We start from the raw sequence: 17358 nt of genomic DNA on the forward strand, positions 1-17358 counted from the left end.
TCTAGCAGTGGAATTGTTAGGTCATAGAATATGCATATATTCCTTCTTAGTACATTCCCACTAGGCGTATTTGAGTTCAGCTGCACATCCTCACTCAGAGAAGGCAATGGCACCCCACTCCAGTATTCTTGCCTGGAAAATCCCATGGGCAGAGGACCCTGGTGGGCTGCAGTCCATGGGGTTGCTAAGAGTCGGACACAACTGAGCAACTTCACTTTCATTTTTCACCTAAATGCATTAGAGAAGGAAATGGCAACCCACTCCAGTGTTCTTGCCTGGAGAATCCAAGGGACGGGGGAGCCTGGTGGGCTGCTGTCTCTGGGGTCGCACAGAGTCAGACATGACTGAAGTGACCTAGCAGCAGCAGCAGCAGCACATCCTCACTAGTTTTGTAGTTTACATTTTTACATTTTTATTTTTAATGTATTTTTATTTACATTTTACATTTTTATTGTTGTATTTTGTGGTTTTAATTAACATTTCACAGATGACTAGTAAAATTGAGCTTTTTTTCATCTGACTATCTTCTTTTCAGTGGTGTCTGTACAAGTCTTTTACCTATTTTTCCATTGGGTTGTTTTTCTTATTGACTTGTAAGAGTTCATTCCTAATTGGATATGCATATGCATGTGTAAACACATAAACATATAATACAAATACTTTCTCACTCTCTGAATTGCCTTTACCTTCCCTTGAGGTCTCTTTTTGTTGGGGGCCAGAGTGAGGTACTCCGCCCATGGCAAAGGTCATGAGGAAGGAGGCTCGACATACGCAAAGGCGGGATCGAGCCTCAGGAGTCCCCCTGGAACTCCTCGAGCATCTACCCCCATAACCAGAGCCTGCCTACTTTACTACTTTGTGCTCTTACCTACACCTCTGACTTTACGGGGGGCTGTCCCCCACCACCTCTTTCGGAGAAGGAGTTAACCTAGAGCTCCAGTCAATAAAAACTCTTGGGTGTGACAAGAGTGTTTTAACCTACAAACTCCTCTGAAGGTTCTCTAGCCTGCCTGACAGGCTCGTCCAGCCACATGTGATTGCTCACAGCCTCCTAACCGTGAGAGGCACAAGATGCTTTAAACCCTCTAAAAACAGGTTCTTTAGAGAAGTTAGAAAACTATTAGTATAAGTATAATGGGCTGATTAGAAATTGTGTTGGTGAAGGGTTTTTCATTTGTTGAGCCAATGTTTGTTGCTAAGTCTCCATATCCCCTGCCTTTACACACATTAATGAATATATAGAATTAACCTTTGATATTAATCACGTTAGACCTTAGGCTAAGTAAATTCTTTCCTTAACTAAAACCCACTACACCCTCACCCTGTAGGAATGTAACTTTATTTGGGTGGCGTCTGTTTTGAGAATAATCAGCCCTGGAGAAATAAGTGTCCTGATTGACTGACCACTGTCACAAGGAGAGGGTCGTAAATTGTCAGCAGGCCCCCCTGGCCAGAAGATGATGTAACACCCCTAAGACCTCTGTATACATTTGTATGAAGCACCTGACTTTGATAAAAGTCAGGACTGCTGACCCCGCGTGACTTTTGCATAACATCTCAGTGTATAAAAGTAGACCATGGAAAATAAAGAATTGGGATCAGTTTCTCGAAATACTGGTCTCCCCATGTCGCTCTCTCTCTCACTCTGGTTGAGTCTCCATCTGGAGCGCGGAACCCACCATGCTTACTAATTATGCCTGGGCTTCTAAGATCCGACCGGGGAGACCTCAGTGTCTCCTCTCCTTCGGGAGAGCGGAAGGACGCCTGCGGCCTACGTAAGTGGTGCAAACTTCTTGTCTTGAAGTTTTATTGGTCTCCCGCGTAAACCAAGCTACTCAGCCTCTTTTCTCCACTGAATTTTCCTACTGAGCTATCCTTATTCTATTACTCTTTATATCTTTAATTAATATCTAATTGAAGCTATTGTATCCTGATCCTCGCCTATGCCGTCTCTCCTTCGAATACCCTGGATCAGCTGGGGCTGGTCCCCGGCATCTTTTGATGACAAGTACTTAATTTTAATGTAATTTAATTATTTTTTTAAGATGAGTACTTTTTGTGTTCTGTTTTGAAAATAATTTCCTGTTTCAAGGTCAAAAAGATATTTTCCTAAAAGTTTTATTATTTCACTTTTCGTATTAGATCTACAGTCTATCATCTCAGTTTATTTTTATAGTTTAAAGAGAATTTTCTGTCCATTTCCCGCTTGATTATTTGAGTGCCCTCAGAACAGGAGTCGTATCTTTTCCTCTGTCTCTCTCCCAGTCTGCTTCCTTCCCCACCCCAGCACATACCTGTGCAGGCTTCACAGGAAATGCCCAGTTTACAGCTGTAGCTTTTGGCATAATACGTGACATGTGGCATTTATTAAATAAAGCTGTTCTACTGAATGCTTATGCAACCTAAAAACTCTTCTATATGTTCACTGGTGAAGGTAACAAATCACTTGAAGGTCCTCTCAAGTTATAACATCTCTAAAGCAGAATTCTTTTTTTTTTTTTCCCATTATTTATTTATTTGGTTGTGCTGGGTCTTAGTTGCAGCATGTGAACTCTTAAGTTGGGGCTTGTGGGATCTAACTCCCTGACCAGGGATCAAACCCAGGCCCCCTGCAATGGGAGCACAGAGTCTTAACCACTGGACCACCGAGGAAGTCCCAAAGCAGAATTCTTGATCTGTATTTCCCAGGAACCTGTCCTTGTTCTGGTAGTCCCATCTCGAAAAGCACTAACCTGGCAGTTTGCTCCAGCCCCTGGTGCGGAAGTCATCCTGGATGCCTCTCTGTAATAGCGCCTGCCGTGGTCCACACTAGCAGAGGTCTTGCCAGCTCTGCTCTGTGGTGTGTTATTTGTCATAAATCCACATCTCTGTCCCTGTTGATATCGAATTTCAGGCCATTATCATCTACCCTCAGTAGCCTCCTGACCACTCTGTTTCTTCGCCTGCCTGTCACTGTCATCCATGCTCTGTTGAATAGCAGGAGGACTCTTCTAATATCATAAATCAAAGGATAGTTTCAACTCTCCTAAAACTCCACTAGTAGTTTTCCAACTCAGAATAAAATCCGGACTCCTTGGTATAGTCTTCCATGACCTCCCTCTGCCTGCCCCCAACTCCCTCCCTGACTTCATGTGCCCACATTCACTTCTGCCCCGAACTTGCCAAAGTCTTTTCTGCACTTGCTTTTCTTGCTGCCTGGAGGTGCTTACCTAAACTTGCCATAGCTTTCTCCCTTACTTCATATCTCAGTGCAGAGACAGTGCTCAGTGAAGGCTTTTGGGCCATCTCATCTGAAGCAGTGTTTTCACTTTTATTCTCTCTATATGTTCCTGTTCATTTTTTTCGCGTCACTTGCTGCAATTACTGAAGAATTGTTTACTTCTGATTATGTCTTGTCCCAGTGGAAGGTGAGTTCCGTGAGAGTAGGGACCTTATCTGCCTTGTTTACCTCCATCTCCACTGTCTAGAACATGCCTTATACCAAGAAGGTACCCAGCAAATACAGGTTCAAAAGACTGAATGGTGGAACGGTAACGGTATTGTGAGAGTGCTACACCTGTGGCAGACACTGAGCCACCTACTCCAGGAAGCCATTGCTTGTAACATCTTGCTTGGGGTGTGGGACGCATTTTTAAACCTTTGCCTTTCATTTCAGCCAAAATCACTTCAGCCTCCTGTTACAGAAAAGCAGGGACATCAGTGGAAAGAGTCAGATCCTGTGATGGCTGGAATTGGGGAGGAGGTAAATTTGTTCCTGCAGATTTTTTCCAGAAATAGCTCTGATAGTGAGACTTGAATGGCTCTGGGTGCTGACTCCTGTGTGACTGTTTTATTCTGGCATTGAGCCTTGGCGTGTCCTGGGAGTCTCTGCTATTAGTGGGCCCAGAAGCCGTGACAGGACTGCCACACCATTCAGACTGAGTCGTCTCCTCATTTGTGGCCTTGACAGATCGCTCACTTTCAAAAGGAGCTGGAAGAATTGAAAGCCCGAACATCGAAAGCCTGTTTCCAGGTGGGCACATCTGAGGAGATGAAGATGCTGCGAACAGAATCAGATGACCTACATGCCTTTCTCTTGGAGATTAAAGAGACCACAGAGGTTTGTGTTTTTGATGCTCTTCCTAAGTTAAACATTGTCATCCTGATACTCCATGGGCATATATATTTTCTCTCTTAAAGGACACTGGTAGTGTTTTTTATGTGGACGAGTGGCTCAGCCAGGAATGCCTGACTTCAAACCCTGCCTTTTGTTTTAGTCGCTAAGTCGTGTCCAACTCTTTGTGACCCTATGGATCGTAGCCCGCCAGGCTCTTTGGTCCATGTGATTTCCCATGGATACTGAACAATAAACTCTGTGACATTGTGCAAGTTATTCTAATAGCTCTATGTTTTATTTTTTTCATGTGGAAAATGGAATAATAAGTACTTTGTATCCCATTGGCACAAGGCATTCCATTAAAGTTTATTCTAGTTGTTAGTTTAGTTTAGGTATATTTGAAAATTTATTAGGTTTTTTTCTTGGTATAAAAGCAAACTTTAATGAAGATGTGGGCATTTACAGGAGAAAACTTACTGTCTTTTATAGTCAATTGTTAGGTTATAAAGTGTTAAGTTTAAGAAAAAAGCAGGATACTCAAGAGCATATACAATGTAAAAATAACAAATGTTTGCTGTTCACTGTATTATTTACTGTGTTACTTTTTTTTTTTGGCTGCTCAGGGTCTTAGCTATGGCATGTGGGTCTAGTTCCCCAACCAGGGATCAAACCCAGGCCCCAGCATTGCGAGCTCTTAGCCACTAGACCACCAGGGGAGACCCATGTGTTTCTATTATTACTCTTTACTATGTGCCAGGCATCTCAATATTATCACAATGAATCTTCACAGCTTTTCTGTGTGGTAGGCACTGTTGTTCTTTCTGTTTTGCAAGAACAGGAAATCTAGGCTTAGAGAGATGAAGTGTTTCCCCAAAGTCACCCAGTTACTGAGTGATAGTGCCCGGATCCCAATTCAGACTGCCTGACTCCAGAGTTCTTGTCTTAAATATCGCGCTTGGAAATAAGAAAGTTCTCGAGGGTGGGGGAGGGGTAAATTGGGAATTTGAGATTAAGAGATACACACTCTATATATCAAATAGATAGACCACAAGGACCTACCATATAGCACAGGGACCTGTATTCAATATCTTGTATTAATAATAACCCATAATGGAAAAAAATCTGAGAAAGAATTATATGTGTGTGTGTATATGTATGTAAAACTGAATCACTTTGCTGTACATTTGAAACATTTTAAATCAACTATACTTCAATAAAAATTTTAAAAGTTAAAAAAGGAGAATTCTCCAAGGTTTTAGCAGTGATCATCTTTATTTATTTATTTATTCTTTATTTTTCGACTGCACCCTGCAACATGTAGGATCTTAGTTCCCTGACCAGGGATTGAACCCACACCCTTGGCAGTGAAAACACCAAGCCCTTCCTTACCACTGAACTGCCAGAGAAATCCCAGTGGTCATCTTTAGATGGAAGGATTACCAGTATTTTTATTTTTCCTGAGTTTCTGATCATTAAGGTTGTATTTTTTAATGAGAAAGGAAAAAGAAAAAAAAAATGAACGTTAGTATCTTTCTTTCCAAGCAGAGAAATCAGTTTTGGCTCTGTTCAGATGTTCATCTTGTTAAATATTTGAGAAGCACCACCTTGATCTAGCAAGAAAGGTTTATTTCTCAGAAATAGCACTTTTGTATCAGCCCATCCTTGTACCTTTTCTAGTCCCTTCATGGAGATATAAGTACCCTGAAGACAACTTTACTGGAGGGCTTTGCTGGTGTTGAAGAAGCCAGAGAACAGAATGAGAGGAACCGTGACTCTGCGTATCTGCACTTGCTCTACAAGAGGCCACTGGACCCCAGGAGTGAAGCTCAACTCCAGGTAGGAGAACCTCACCAGAGCTGCCGAAAACAGACACCTAGATGGGCACGCTCCTCTGGAAGGTCCAGGTTTGCAGGACTGCCTGGACAAAGTTGTTCATTTCCTCTGAGTGCTAACCCACTTCATATATACCTCCTTGACTGTAACAAAGAAAACAGCACTTTCCCCCTTGAGGTTTTTTGGATCAACAAAAACAATTTTTAATTAAATCTTAAGCATGGTAGAAAGTAGCTGTTGAAAAAGATATATTTAGAAATCAAATCAGGAATAATAATAATTATTAATGTAACAGCTATTTATTGGCCTGAAAAGAAAAGGTGTTGTTTTCTGGGAAAGAAGGTTGGGAGAGCATTCAGAAGAAACAGCATGAGTTCATGCAGAGATACGGTCACATTTGAAGTGTCCATAGTAAAGGGCCTTCCTCTAGTCACAGAGTACTGAGTTGAAATTTGTGTCTGATGCTAAGGTTACTGCTGCTTCCTAGAATCAGCCTGACTCTTTTAAGTGACATTGTCATCTTCAGTTAGGGCACATACCCTTGTCCAAGAATAATTTTGAAAATACAGTTAAACACAATAAGATCTTGGTACAGATGTAAAAGTATTTCCCAGTGTATAGCACTTCATCTTCATTTGTATACACATTTAATGTAATGCTTCATTTTCATTAGTGGAATGCTCTATTTTATTTATTTTTTTTACCAATTATTTATTTATTTATTTATTTTTTAATTTTTGAGAGTTAAGTTATGGCGCCGTAAAGGTTAACACTAGATCACAATTTAAAGAAAATTATTGAAGGCCTAAAATGAATTAATAGGTAAGACTTTTAATAATGGTAAATTCCATTTCTAGTACTGATACTATTCTTTGTTTTCGAGAAATGACTTTTCCCCCACTGGTGAGATGACTTATGCATTCTATTCTGTGAATAGATAGGTGCAGAATTATTTTCAGTGCTGTTTTGTAGGATAATTTTGTCTGTATTACAGTTAATTTCATGGGTGGGAGAGCAAAATCTAAATGGGTGTACTGTTGGAGTAGCAGAGTACAATGGAAAATTCCTAGGCCATGTGGAGCTACTTTACAAGAGCTGAAAAATGAGAACTAAGCCAGAACATCGGTTCCCTAGAGACCCTGGGCTGACACACCCTTTCTGTTTCCCTTTTCTTAACACTATCTCTCTGTCACACACTTTAAAAGTTGGGTTTCTCTAACATTCTAATGATTATTTGTTGTTATTTAGTCACTAAGTTGTGTCTGACTCTTTTGTGACCCCATGGACTATAGCCCACCAGACTCATCTGTCCATGGGATTTTCCAGGCAAGAATGATAGAGTGGATTGCCATTTCCTTCTCCATCTAATGATTATATTAAAACGTGTTATGTTTTCCTTATTCCTTGTGGTTCTCAGTGTAAAAAGACTTCAAAGTCATTTTAACTGTTTTGAGACACAATCCTGCAAACTACTAGAAAACCGAGTCATTTTGCCATTTCATTTTTTTCTTGCAGGAAATTCGGCGCCTTCATCAGTATGTGAAATTTGCTGTCCAAGATGTGAATGATGTTCTAGACTTGGAGTGGGATCGGCATCTGGAACAAAAGAAAAAACAAAAGTGAGCGAGATCTCTCACCCACCATCTTGATAGTGCTGTGGCCTTTTAAAAAGATCATCTAAGAGGGTTTCTGAAAACCCTACACAGGTTCTTTCTCTTTGACACAGTCATTATACATCAAGAAATTCTATGGAATAATAACATTGTTCACAATAATACATAAAAGAATTTACAGCACGGTTAATGAGAGTGAAAAATTGGATTCAGCCTAGTTATGCAAAAGTTAAGAGTAGCTAAATCTGACCACATTTTTCTCTTAAACAAAATACTGTGTAACCGCTGAATCTCATATTCTCAAAAAAAAACATGTTAAATATCTTTTCTGAGAAGCCAATGGCACCCCACTCCAGTACTCTTGCCTGGAAAATCCCATGGGCGGAGGAGCCTGGTAGGCTGCCGTCCATGAGGTCTTGAAGAGTCGGACATGACTGAGTGACTTCACTTTCACTTTTCACTTTCATGCATTGGAGAAGGAAATGGCAACCCATTCCAGTGTTCTTGCCTGGAGAATCCCAGGGATGGGGGAGCCTGGTGGGCTGCCGTCTATGGGGTCTCACAGAGTCGGACACGACTGAAGTGACTTAGCAGCATACAAAATATATAATTGTGTAACTGTAATTATTAGGTACAGCATATAAAAAATGAAAAAGTTAAGACATGAAGTCATACTAGATGACCTCAGTGTGGAAGTCTAATGTAAAAAAAGGCTGGTAATAAATCTATCAGAATACTCATTTAGAGCTGCAAGATGGGATTCCGAGGGGTTTTTCTTTTACACTTTCCTGTATATTCCAGATTTTCTTTTGCAGGAAACATTGCTAATTAGTTTGGATAACTAAAAGGATGAGAGGAATGACAACAGATAGAGGAAACCCTTCTCTTGTAATCTTCTGTCCATGGATGTTTGGTTTGATGCCTTGTGTTTTCCAGAAGGAATAGAATGCAATACATTGTGAAAGCAATAAGGTGATGTGAAAAACAGGTCAGCCCTCCAAATGCTAGATTTCTGAAATACCTACACTTGATCAGTGTGATTAGCCTTGTAAGGAAATAAACAGGAAATGATCTGTTTATTTGTTTACAAAACTGTGAGGTCACAGACTTAAGTAGGCAGCCCGAGTGTTGTGTCAGGGGCAGGGGTAGAATGTGTTTAAAATCCAGTAAACAGAATTTAATAGATGATATTGTACAGCGTGGAGAAAGGTTTTGTGCCTAACCTGAGGAACCTCAGAGCCTAGGTGTGGTAAGACAGAGGTGAAAATTGATCTTCCCGACACTGGCAGGGGCAGATTCTGTGGCCTGGAGCCCTTGTCCCTGGGGGCAGCTGGCCCCCTTTAGAAGAGGTTTCAGAGTGCACTCCCCTGTTGCCAAATTCATGTTCCTCCCCAAGTGAGAGAATGGCTTGACCTGACTTCGTGAACGTTCTGCTCGGCTTGACGGTTGGAATACTGTTGTCTAATTAATACGTTGACTTTTTAAAAAGTGCATGAGGCTAACAAGAAAAGCCAGGCTTTCTTCTCCTTTAAACAACCCCATGGATTTTCTATTAATACTTAATGTGCCTTTTTTAAGTTTCCTTTCTGCAGAGTTCTGATTCTTAAATCTATACGGTTTGCTGGAACGTCTCTCTTTTAGACCCTTCTCTAAATATTATCTGGAACCCCACTGAAATGCCTTTTAAAAATGTATGTTGAGCTAATGACCTTGTCACCAGAAAGAAAGGGACCATTGTCCTTTTCTCCTTTTAATTCTTTTGGGTGGGGGACCCCCTGCTGCCAAGTCGCGTGCTGTCCTCTGTCTCTTGACGGCACTCTGAAGATCAGCTTTTTTTTTAATTAACGAGTCTGTTTTTGGCCGTGCTGGGTCTTCACTGCTGCATGCAGGCTGTCTCTAGTTGTGGACAGTGGGAGCGACTTTCCAGTTGTGCTGGGCTTCTTACTGAGGTGGCGCCTCTTCTTACGCAGCACACGTTTCGTTGCTCCATGGCATGTGGAATCTTCCCGGACCAGGGATCGAACCCTTGTCTCCTGCACTGGCCGGTGGATTCTAAACGACTGGACCACCAAAAAAGTCCCTCTTAGTAACTTCTTGATGTTTCTTTCCCACTAGTGGTTCTTCATTTTATTATTTTCACTGTTACAGTCTTTTCTTTTCTTTCCAGTGGAAATTTCTTTTATTTGAACCATTCTCATACGTTCTTTCCTCCTTGCTCTAAACAGGCGCCTGCTTGTGCCAGAACGAGAGACACTGTTTAATACTCTTGCCAACAACCGGGAAATCATCAACCAACAGAGGAAGAGGCTGAATCACCTGGTGGATAGTCTCCAGCAGCTCCGACTTTACAATCAGACCTCCCAGTGGAGCCTTCCCTTGGATGTTCCCTCCCAGAGCACCACACACAGGTGTGCAGGAGAACACGTCTGTTAATGCCGCGTGCACTCAGTAAATGAGGTGGGATGAGTGAATAAATACACAGAGCAAAGTGAACTAGTTGTCGAGTAGTTTAGATGTGCGTTTGAAAGTGACTCTGCTGTCTTTCATCTGTGTAATTGTGGTCAGATTCCTTACCCTCTCTGATCCTTTTTCCCTCTGCCAAAAAGTGGGGCTAACAATAGCCTTCTCAAGTAGCTCAATGGTAAAGAATACCCCTGCCAATGCAGGAGACGCAGGTTCAATCCCTGAGTCAGGAAGAGCCCCTGAAAAAGGAAATGGCACCCCACTCCAGTATTCTTGCCTGGACAGTCCCATGGGCAGAGGAGCCTGGCAGGCTACAGTCTGTGGGGTCGCAAAAGAGCTGGGCACGACTGAGCACGCGTGCACTCAGGGAACTAACAATGTGCACCTCATGGGGTTACCGGAGGGTTTAAGTCTTTAAAGCACCTAGTAGTATGCCTCGGAGAAGGCAATGGCACCCCACTCCAGTACTCTTGCCTGGAAAATCCCATGGACGGAAGAGCCTGGTAGGCTGCAGTCCATGGGCTTGCTAGGAGTCGGACATGACTGAGCGACTTCCCTTTCACTTTTCACTTTCATGCCTTGGAGAAGGAAATGGCAACCCACTCCAGTGTTCTTGCCTGGAGAATCCCAGGGACGGGGGAGCCTGGTGGGCTGCCGTCTATGGGGTCGCACAGAGTCGGACACGACTGAAGCGATGCAGCAGCAGCAGCAGTAGTAGTGTGCCTGATGGAACAGGCCCTTGATAGATAATAGCTGGTACTGTAGTCATAGCATTGTTGTTTAATTGAAAATTAGCTGTTGGGATTAGGTTGATCAACTTGTCTGGAAACTCAGATTTGTCATTTTGCAAGTGTGGAGATTTCAGACCCTGCTTAGACAGTTTACCCCTGAAGTTACCAAAGTGGTAACTGCCTTTAGTCTAAATGTATAGATTTTAATTGCCCTTCCTTCTAGAGCCCTGTTGGGGTTGTGTTTGCTCTGGGGTGGGATGTGATAGTGAGACTGTGATCATTTTCCCTTTGGGTTAATTCGTTGTTTGGTCAGATTTTCCATTTCCCTTTCAGGATGCTCTCATCTCTTGCCTTTGTGTTTAGGAGGATAATGTGCCATCACCATTACCATGAGTCCCAATTTCTCAGATCATAGGTGGTTCATACGTAACATTGTCCTCTTTCAGTTTTGACAGCGACCTCGAAAGCCTGCGCAATGCTTTGTTGAAAACGACTCTAGAGGCTCACCCCAAACCATTGCCTAAAGTACCAGGTAAGTGCATTCTCCCCAGTCTTTAAACTCTGTTCTCTTTCTGACCTTAAAAACCAAGTTTTAAGCATTTACGGGTTCACGAATTTCTTGCAGCTAAACTGTCCCCCGTGAAACAGGCACAACTGAGAAATTTCTTGGCCAAGAGGAAGACCCCACCAGTGAGATCCACTGCTCCAGGTAGAGGAACCCGGTCCTGAATTTTTAGGATAAACTGTATAGTACATTGTGTGGGAGTAGGATGGGGTTTGTGTGTGTGTGTCTGTGCATGTTTTTCTTTGGTTCTTAATGGGAGATAGAGGAAGTGTCTCCAGAATCTGTCATCCATCTGCATATGGGATTAAGAAGAAGCTTATACATAGTCAACTCGGGGTGGTTGTTTTGGCTTTTACACTGTGTTTTCCATAGTCCTCAGGTTCTGTGGCAGTGATTGCCAAGGATCTGGGGGGAAGCTGAACTGGTTCCATGGGTCCTAGCCTTCACTTTAGCTAGAAAAGCTTTACTTTTCTGATTCGTGTCGGATTTTGAGTAAGGCTGCATTTGAAAAAAGACATGCTCAGTAGACACGCGTGACTAGTGGCAGTCTAACGAGAAATGCAGACATAGGACATGCAGGTGCTGGTGGGTATGAGTGGACTTGCTGAGGGACCGTGCTGCACGCTGACTTGCCTCAGAACACCTCGGGTGGTGCTGTCCAGTGGAGCTTCCTGCAGTGCTTGTGGTGTTGGATCTGTGCTGCCCAATACAGCAGTTAACCGTGGCCACCGGGTACTTTAAGGGGGATGGTACAACTTAGAGTTCAGATTTTTCATTTGTTTTTCATCTAAATAACCACACATGGCTGGTGGCTACCAAATTGACATTGCAGCCTAGCAGTAGCCCTAGTACGTTTTTTAATTAAAAAAATTCTTTTGGCTATGGCTGCCAGGCAAGACCACATGCGTGGTTTTCACTTGCAATTGTTTATATTACGTTTGAAAAAAGTGAACCCGTTAGTTGCTCAGTTGTGTTTGACTCTTTGCGCCCCCATGAACTATATAGCCGACCAGGCTCCTCTTGACCATGGGATTCTCCAGGCAAGAATACTGGAGTGGGTAGCCATTTCCTTCTCTAGGGCATCTTCCCGACCCAGGGATCGAACCTGGGTCTCCTGCATTGCAGGCAGATTCTTTACTGTGAGTCACCAGGGAAGCCCATGTTACACTCACATTATGACACGTAAAATCTTGTAGAGTGATGTGTCCGTAGGGCAAATAAGTCAGTAAGTATTAGCAATACTTTTTAAATAACTTGAGGAGGAGAGAGGGCTGTTTTTTGCTTGATTTTGGTGTTTCCAGTACACAGACAGTTACATGACTTCTGGAATTCATGGTAGAAAGTAACATGGCATAAAGCCTTGCCCCGTAGTTTATGGAAGGAGCAAAACAGGGAAAGTGAGAATCGATTTTAGTGATTTTTTTTTTTTTTAACTAATTGTCTCATTCAAAAGAAGCGTTGGATTTACCTGGCATTGTTTGAGACCCTCGGAACTGAGGATGTGATGTCTTCTCCGGTTTGTATTAGGCCTGTTCTTAGAAGTTTGTTGTTGGAAGGCAGGGACACCATTGTGACTGCCTGTTCACTCTGCTGTGGGAGTTGGTTGCTTTTCTGAGGTGGCGTTGTTGCCCGTGAACTTCCTGCTTTTACACCAGTGTGCATCCTGTCTCCCACCTCACATTTTTTTTGCCTAACAGTCAAAATGTTCTTGTCCTATACAGCTCAGTTTTGCAAAACCCATTTGAGCAAAGACTATCTTTGTTCATGTTCAACTGCAGCTGCTTCCACTTAAAATAAGTAATAATTAAGTCGCTTTACAAATTGGATATTTCTCTAGCGACAGTGAAAATTACATAGCTTTTGGACTCGAATTGTCTCAGTTATCTTTTGTTTTGGGCTCTGTAGCCAGCCTGTCTCGGTCAGCCTTCCTGTCTCAGAGGTATTATGAAGACTTGGATGAAGCCAGCTCAACGTCATCCATTTCCCAGTCTCTGGAGAGTGAAGACACACGGACATCCTGTAAGGATGACGACGCAGTGGTCCAGGTCCCCCGGCACGCTCCCGTGGTTCGAACACCTTCCATCCAGCCCAGTCTCTTGCCCCAGGCAACTCCTTTTGCTAAATCTCACCTGATTCATGGTTCGCAGGGTATGATGGGAACTTCAAGTAAGTAAACAGTGGGACCAGAAACAATCTTTTCCCTAAGAGGTTCCTAACTCATGAAGGAACTGTGGCTGGGTTTTATTACTAGCACATGCAGAAGTGGTGGGTTCTAGCCCATTTCTGCTGCTGCTGCTAAGTCGCTTCAGTCGTGTCCGACTCTCTGTGACCCCATAGACAGCAGCCCGCCAGGCTCCCCCATCACTGGGATTCTCCAGGCAAGAACACTGGAGTGGGTTGCCATTTCCTTCTCCAAGGCATGAAAGTGAAAAGTGAAAGTGAAGTCCCTCAGTCATGTCCGACTCCTAGCAACCCCATGGACTGCAGCCTACCAGGCTCTTCCGTCCATGGGATTTTCCAGGCAAGAGTACTGGAGTGGGTTGCCATTGCCTTCTCCGCCATTTCTGCTAATCCTTTAGAAATTACGGACAGAGTCAAGAGATGTGTTCCCCTTGAAAGTGGTTGGTGGGACACTGTGAGGAAGAGGAGGCGCTTCAAGGCTCACGCTGTTGCCCCTTTACGTGGAAGACAGTGTGTGCCTTTCTGACCTCGGCTCATTTCAGCTTGAAGCCATGTTCTGTCTCAGGGCTTACCAGCCATGGTGCTCATTATCTCTGGTGGCTTGTTGACGGGACCTATGTTAGGCTGTTAGATCTTCAGCTCAGAGTGTCAGGACTTTGTACTGAAGTGACTCCTAAGTAGACCAACCTAGGCATGAGGTACTAGAATGGAGAGATTTGAGAGAGAAGAGCTAACCATTCATTGCTCTGTATGGGCATAGAAGTTATATCTCACTCAGTGTCAGAGGAAATGATCATATAACATATTTTCTCCAGTAGAAGTGGGCAGACAGCATCCAGCATCCTTGAAAGATAAAAGTGCCAACCTGTCAGTTTGCCAGTATTTTCTGTTAATGCTTAAGGATATTAAATCTTCGCATTTTCCCTGCAACCTAACATGGAGAATTTACCATTTTAATTTTTGTGTGTGCTTCTGTTCTGACCCACTGTATCACTTAACTTTACTTTTTCCCTCAGTGTCTACACCTGCTAGCAAAATTATTCCCCAAGGAGCTGATAGCACCATGCTTGCAACAAAAACAGTGAAGCATGGCGCACCTGGCCCTTCGCACCCCATCTCTGCCCCGCAGGCGGCCGCCGCAGCAGCACTGAGACGGCAGATGGCCAGTCAGGCGCCAGGTAAGAGCACCGGTGCAGGGGCTGATGCTGAGCTGTCTGAGCCACAGGCCAGGACATGGGGGCCAAGAAACGGCGGGCCCTTCGCTGCCTTTCAGAAAAGAGAACTGATGTGACAGCTCTCGCCTTCGCGGGGAGAGTTCTGAGAGGGCAGCAACTCAGTTGGAAACTTGCCCTTAAAGGGCTGTATAAGATCTACCGTGTTCAGTTAAGTTCATTTGCATCATTTCTTTTTAGATTCAACACAAGGATTCATCCCTATTTTTGAATAATGTCTGCTTTAAGCCCCAGAATTAATCTTTGCTGTTAGATCACCTAATAATGTTAGAGTTGTCTCGTAGTATTTTAAGGCTCCGAGCCACCCTTTGCAATGAGTGTACGTGTGCCCATTTTGCTTTTGAGTAATGCTCGGTTTGGAGAGGCGAAGGTCACCAACCAATATGTAACAAAGCCCAGACTCCAACCCTGTGTTCTTTGTACTCAAGTACAGCTTTTTCTTAAGATTGCAGTTTTAACCTGGAAACGTGAAGCTCTAAGGAACTAATCAGCTCTTGCATTTTGTCAGTGGTTTGTGGCTCTCCATAATCTTCTACATTAAGATTTCTAGGTAATTTGCCTTGGAACTTCAGTTAATCAGTTTTTACAAGCCAGTGCTTCTCAACCAGAGGCTTTTTTACTCTGCCTGCTTCCCCTCCAACAGTTGGCAGTGTTGCTGCCCTGTAGTGGGTAGAGGCCAGTAATGCTGCAAAGAAACTGCCAAAAGCACAAGAGAACCCTACAACAAAGGATTATCCATCCCCAAACGTCAGTAGTGCCAAGAGTGAGAAACTTGGCTATAAATCATATTTTTGTTTTAGCTGAATGAAGTTTTTTAGTTTTATAACATATGCCAATTTACACTAAAATTTTAAAAGATGGAAAAGACATGGTGGTTTGATTTAGCCAAAAATAGTTGCCATTAGATGATAATAGATCTCTAGGGAAAGTTCAGATTAAAACCCTTACTAAGACATCTCAAATAGATATGAAAGAGCAAAAACAAGAGAACTTTTTAAGGTACTTTTGAGCATTCTGAAAAATATAAGAAACCCTTGATGTTGTAAATATTAGTTGGACCAAGCAGGATCTTAGCATTGTACTGAACAGATCCTAAATCAAGCTGATTGATTATTTATCAACTTCTAGTCTATCAGGATTTAGGATTAGTCCATTCTCAGCAGGAGGTGGTGTGATCTCTATTATCATTTCAGAAGACATTATTCAAAAACAGGTTTCGAAGGTGTGGGCACCTGTGAGTGTTAAGGATGAAGTATGTGCAGTCATAAGCAGGGCATCCCTGGTGACTCCTGAAGGAGGGGGTGAAGTGAGCTGCCATAGAGCCACCATCCCACCTGGGCTACAAGTTCACCTGTGCCCCACAGTAGTTGGAGAAGATCCAAAAGCTTTGCTTAGGCCTTCTTAATAGTTATTTATAACATGTCATAAAGTCCTGGGCTACAGTTTTAAATTATAAGACACATACAAAAAAGGTATGAAAGCTGATAAGCCTAAGGTAAGTAGGTGTCAAATCAGTCCCTGTTACCATTCCTTAATTCAGGCCTTCTTGGCCTCCTTCTCCATTCTGGTTCAATCTCCATTTTTTGTATTTTATTCACTGTGTCTGTCTCACTAAAGCATGAACTTCTTTAAAGAAGAAACTATATTTTAGACATTTTTTGTATTCCCAGCACCTAACAGAGTCTGACAGTAATAAGCTCATGTGAAAGAGTGGTTGAATGAATGAATGCATGGTGGAGGCAGAAACACTGGTAATCCTCTAGCTTTTTCTGCCCTTTTCTAGGACAAGCCAACAATATGGCAAGCATCTCAGCTCTGCTCTATAAAAGCTGGCTGGTGAATTCCTTTTTTCTGAACTAGTACATTTGATTAAATTGCACAAGCTTCATTGAATGATCTTTATGAAGGGCGTAGGCCAGGTGTTCTATTGAGCACAGTGCCGCAGAACTACCTAAATTTCCTTTATATAATAAGTTTGTGTTCTGCTTGTGTCCTAGTTATTCATTAGACCTGGCTAGAATTTTGATCCTGTATTGCAATTAACGTGCCTTTCTCTTCTTTATTTAAATAGCCGTCAGTACGTTGACTGAATCAACTTTGAAGAATGTCCCTCAAGTGGTAAATGTGCAGGAATTGAAGAATAATGCTACAGCCCCCTCTGCAGCAGTGGGGTATGTTACTGCCTCATTAGCGTGTTTAAGCCAGTGAATCATTCTGCATAGCGTAGGGCTGCCTGCAGGGAGCAGCAGTGCTGTTGTCCCAGTGTGACTTCTTCCTGCAGAACTTGAGGTCACAAGAGGAGCGGAATGGACAGCTAATCTCAGGCACACAATTGGGTTTCAGGAATTGTCCTCTCCAACTGGCAGTAACAGTTGCCTCATAAACTTTCAAAGTCTTGGTGTTACGTACTCAGTGTGCCGTTTGCCGTATGTAAGTCTGCATGTGGTACACGCTACAGTTATTAAGTCAGGTAAGGTGGACGGTTTGATTTATTTTTTTAAATACTCTTGGGGCTCCTGAGTTGACACTTCAACTCTAATGCAGACTATTGATTCTAAAAACCCAATGATGGTCTCTCCTCCCTTCCTTCCCCTCTCCAGGCATTTGTGTTTTTTCAAGTTTCTCATATTGTTTGTATGAAAAA

General features: G+C 42.9%; 1 protein-coding gene across 2 annotated transcripts in view; it reads left to right on the top strand.

Moving 5' to 3' along the window:
• Window positions 1-17358, top strand: part of NUP214 (nucleoporin 214) — a 91356-nt gene that overhangs the window by 22874 nt on the left and 51124 nt on the right. For both annotated transcript variants that reach the window (XM_027556594.1, XM_027556593.1), the window contains exons 15-24: window positions 3656-3742; window positions 3950-4099; window positions 5774-5932; window positions 7445-7548; window positions 9768-9950; window positions 11183-11268; window positions 11362-11445; window positions 13207-13467; window positions 14499-14660; window positions 16786-16885. In XM_027556594.1, coding sequence (XP_027412395.1) covers window positions 3656-3742; window positions 3950-4099; window positions 5774-5932; window positions 7445-7548; window positions 9768-9950; window positions 11183-11268; window positions 11362-11445; window positions 13207-13467; window positions 14499-14660; window positions 16786-16885 — 1376 coding nt within the window. The remainder of the gene's footprint in view (window positions 1-3655; window positions 3743-3949; window positions 4100-5773; window positions 5933-7444; window positions 7549-9767; window positions 9951-11182; window positions 11269-11361; window positions 11446-13206; window positions 13468-14498; window positions 14661-16785; window positions 16886-17358) is intronic.

The sequence above is a fragment of the Bos indicus x Bos taurus genome, chromosome 11, assembly GCF_003369695.1.
Source record: "Bos indicus x Bos taurus breed Angus x Brahman F1 hybrid chromosome 11, Bos_hybrid_MaternalHap_v2.0, whole genome shotgun sequence".
NCBI lineage: Eukaryota > Metazoa > Chordata > Mammalia > Artiodactyla > Bovidae > Bos > Bos indicus x Bos taurus.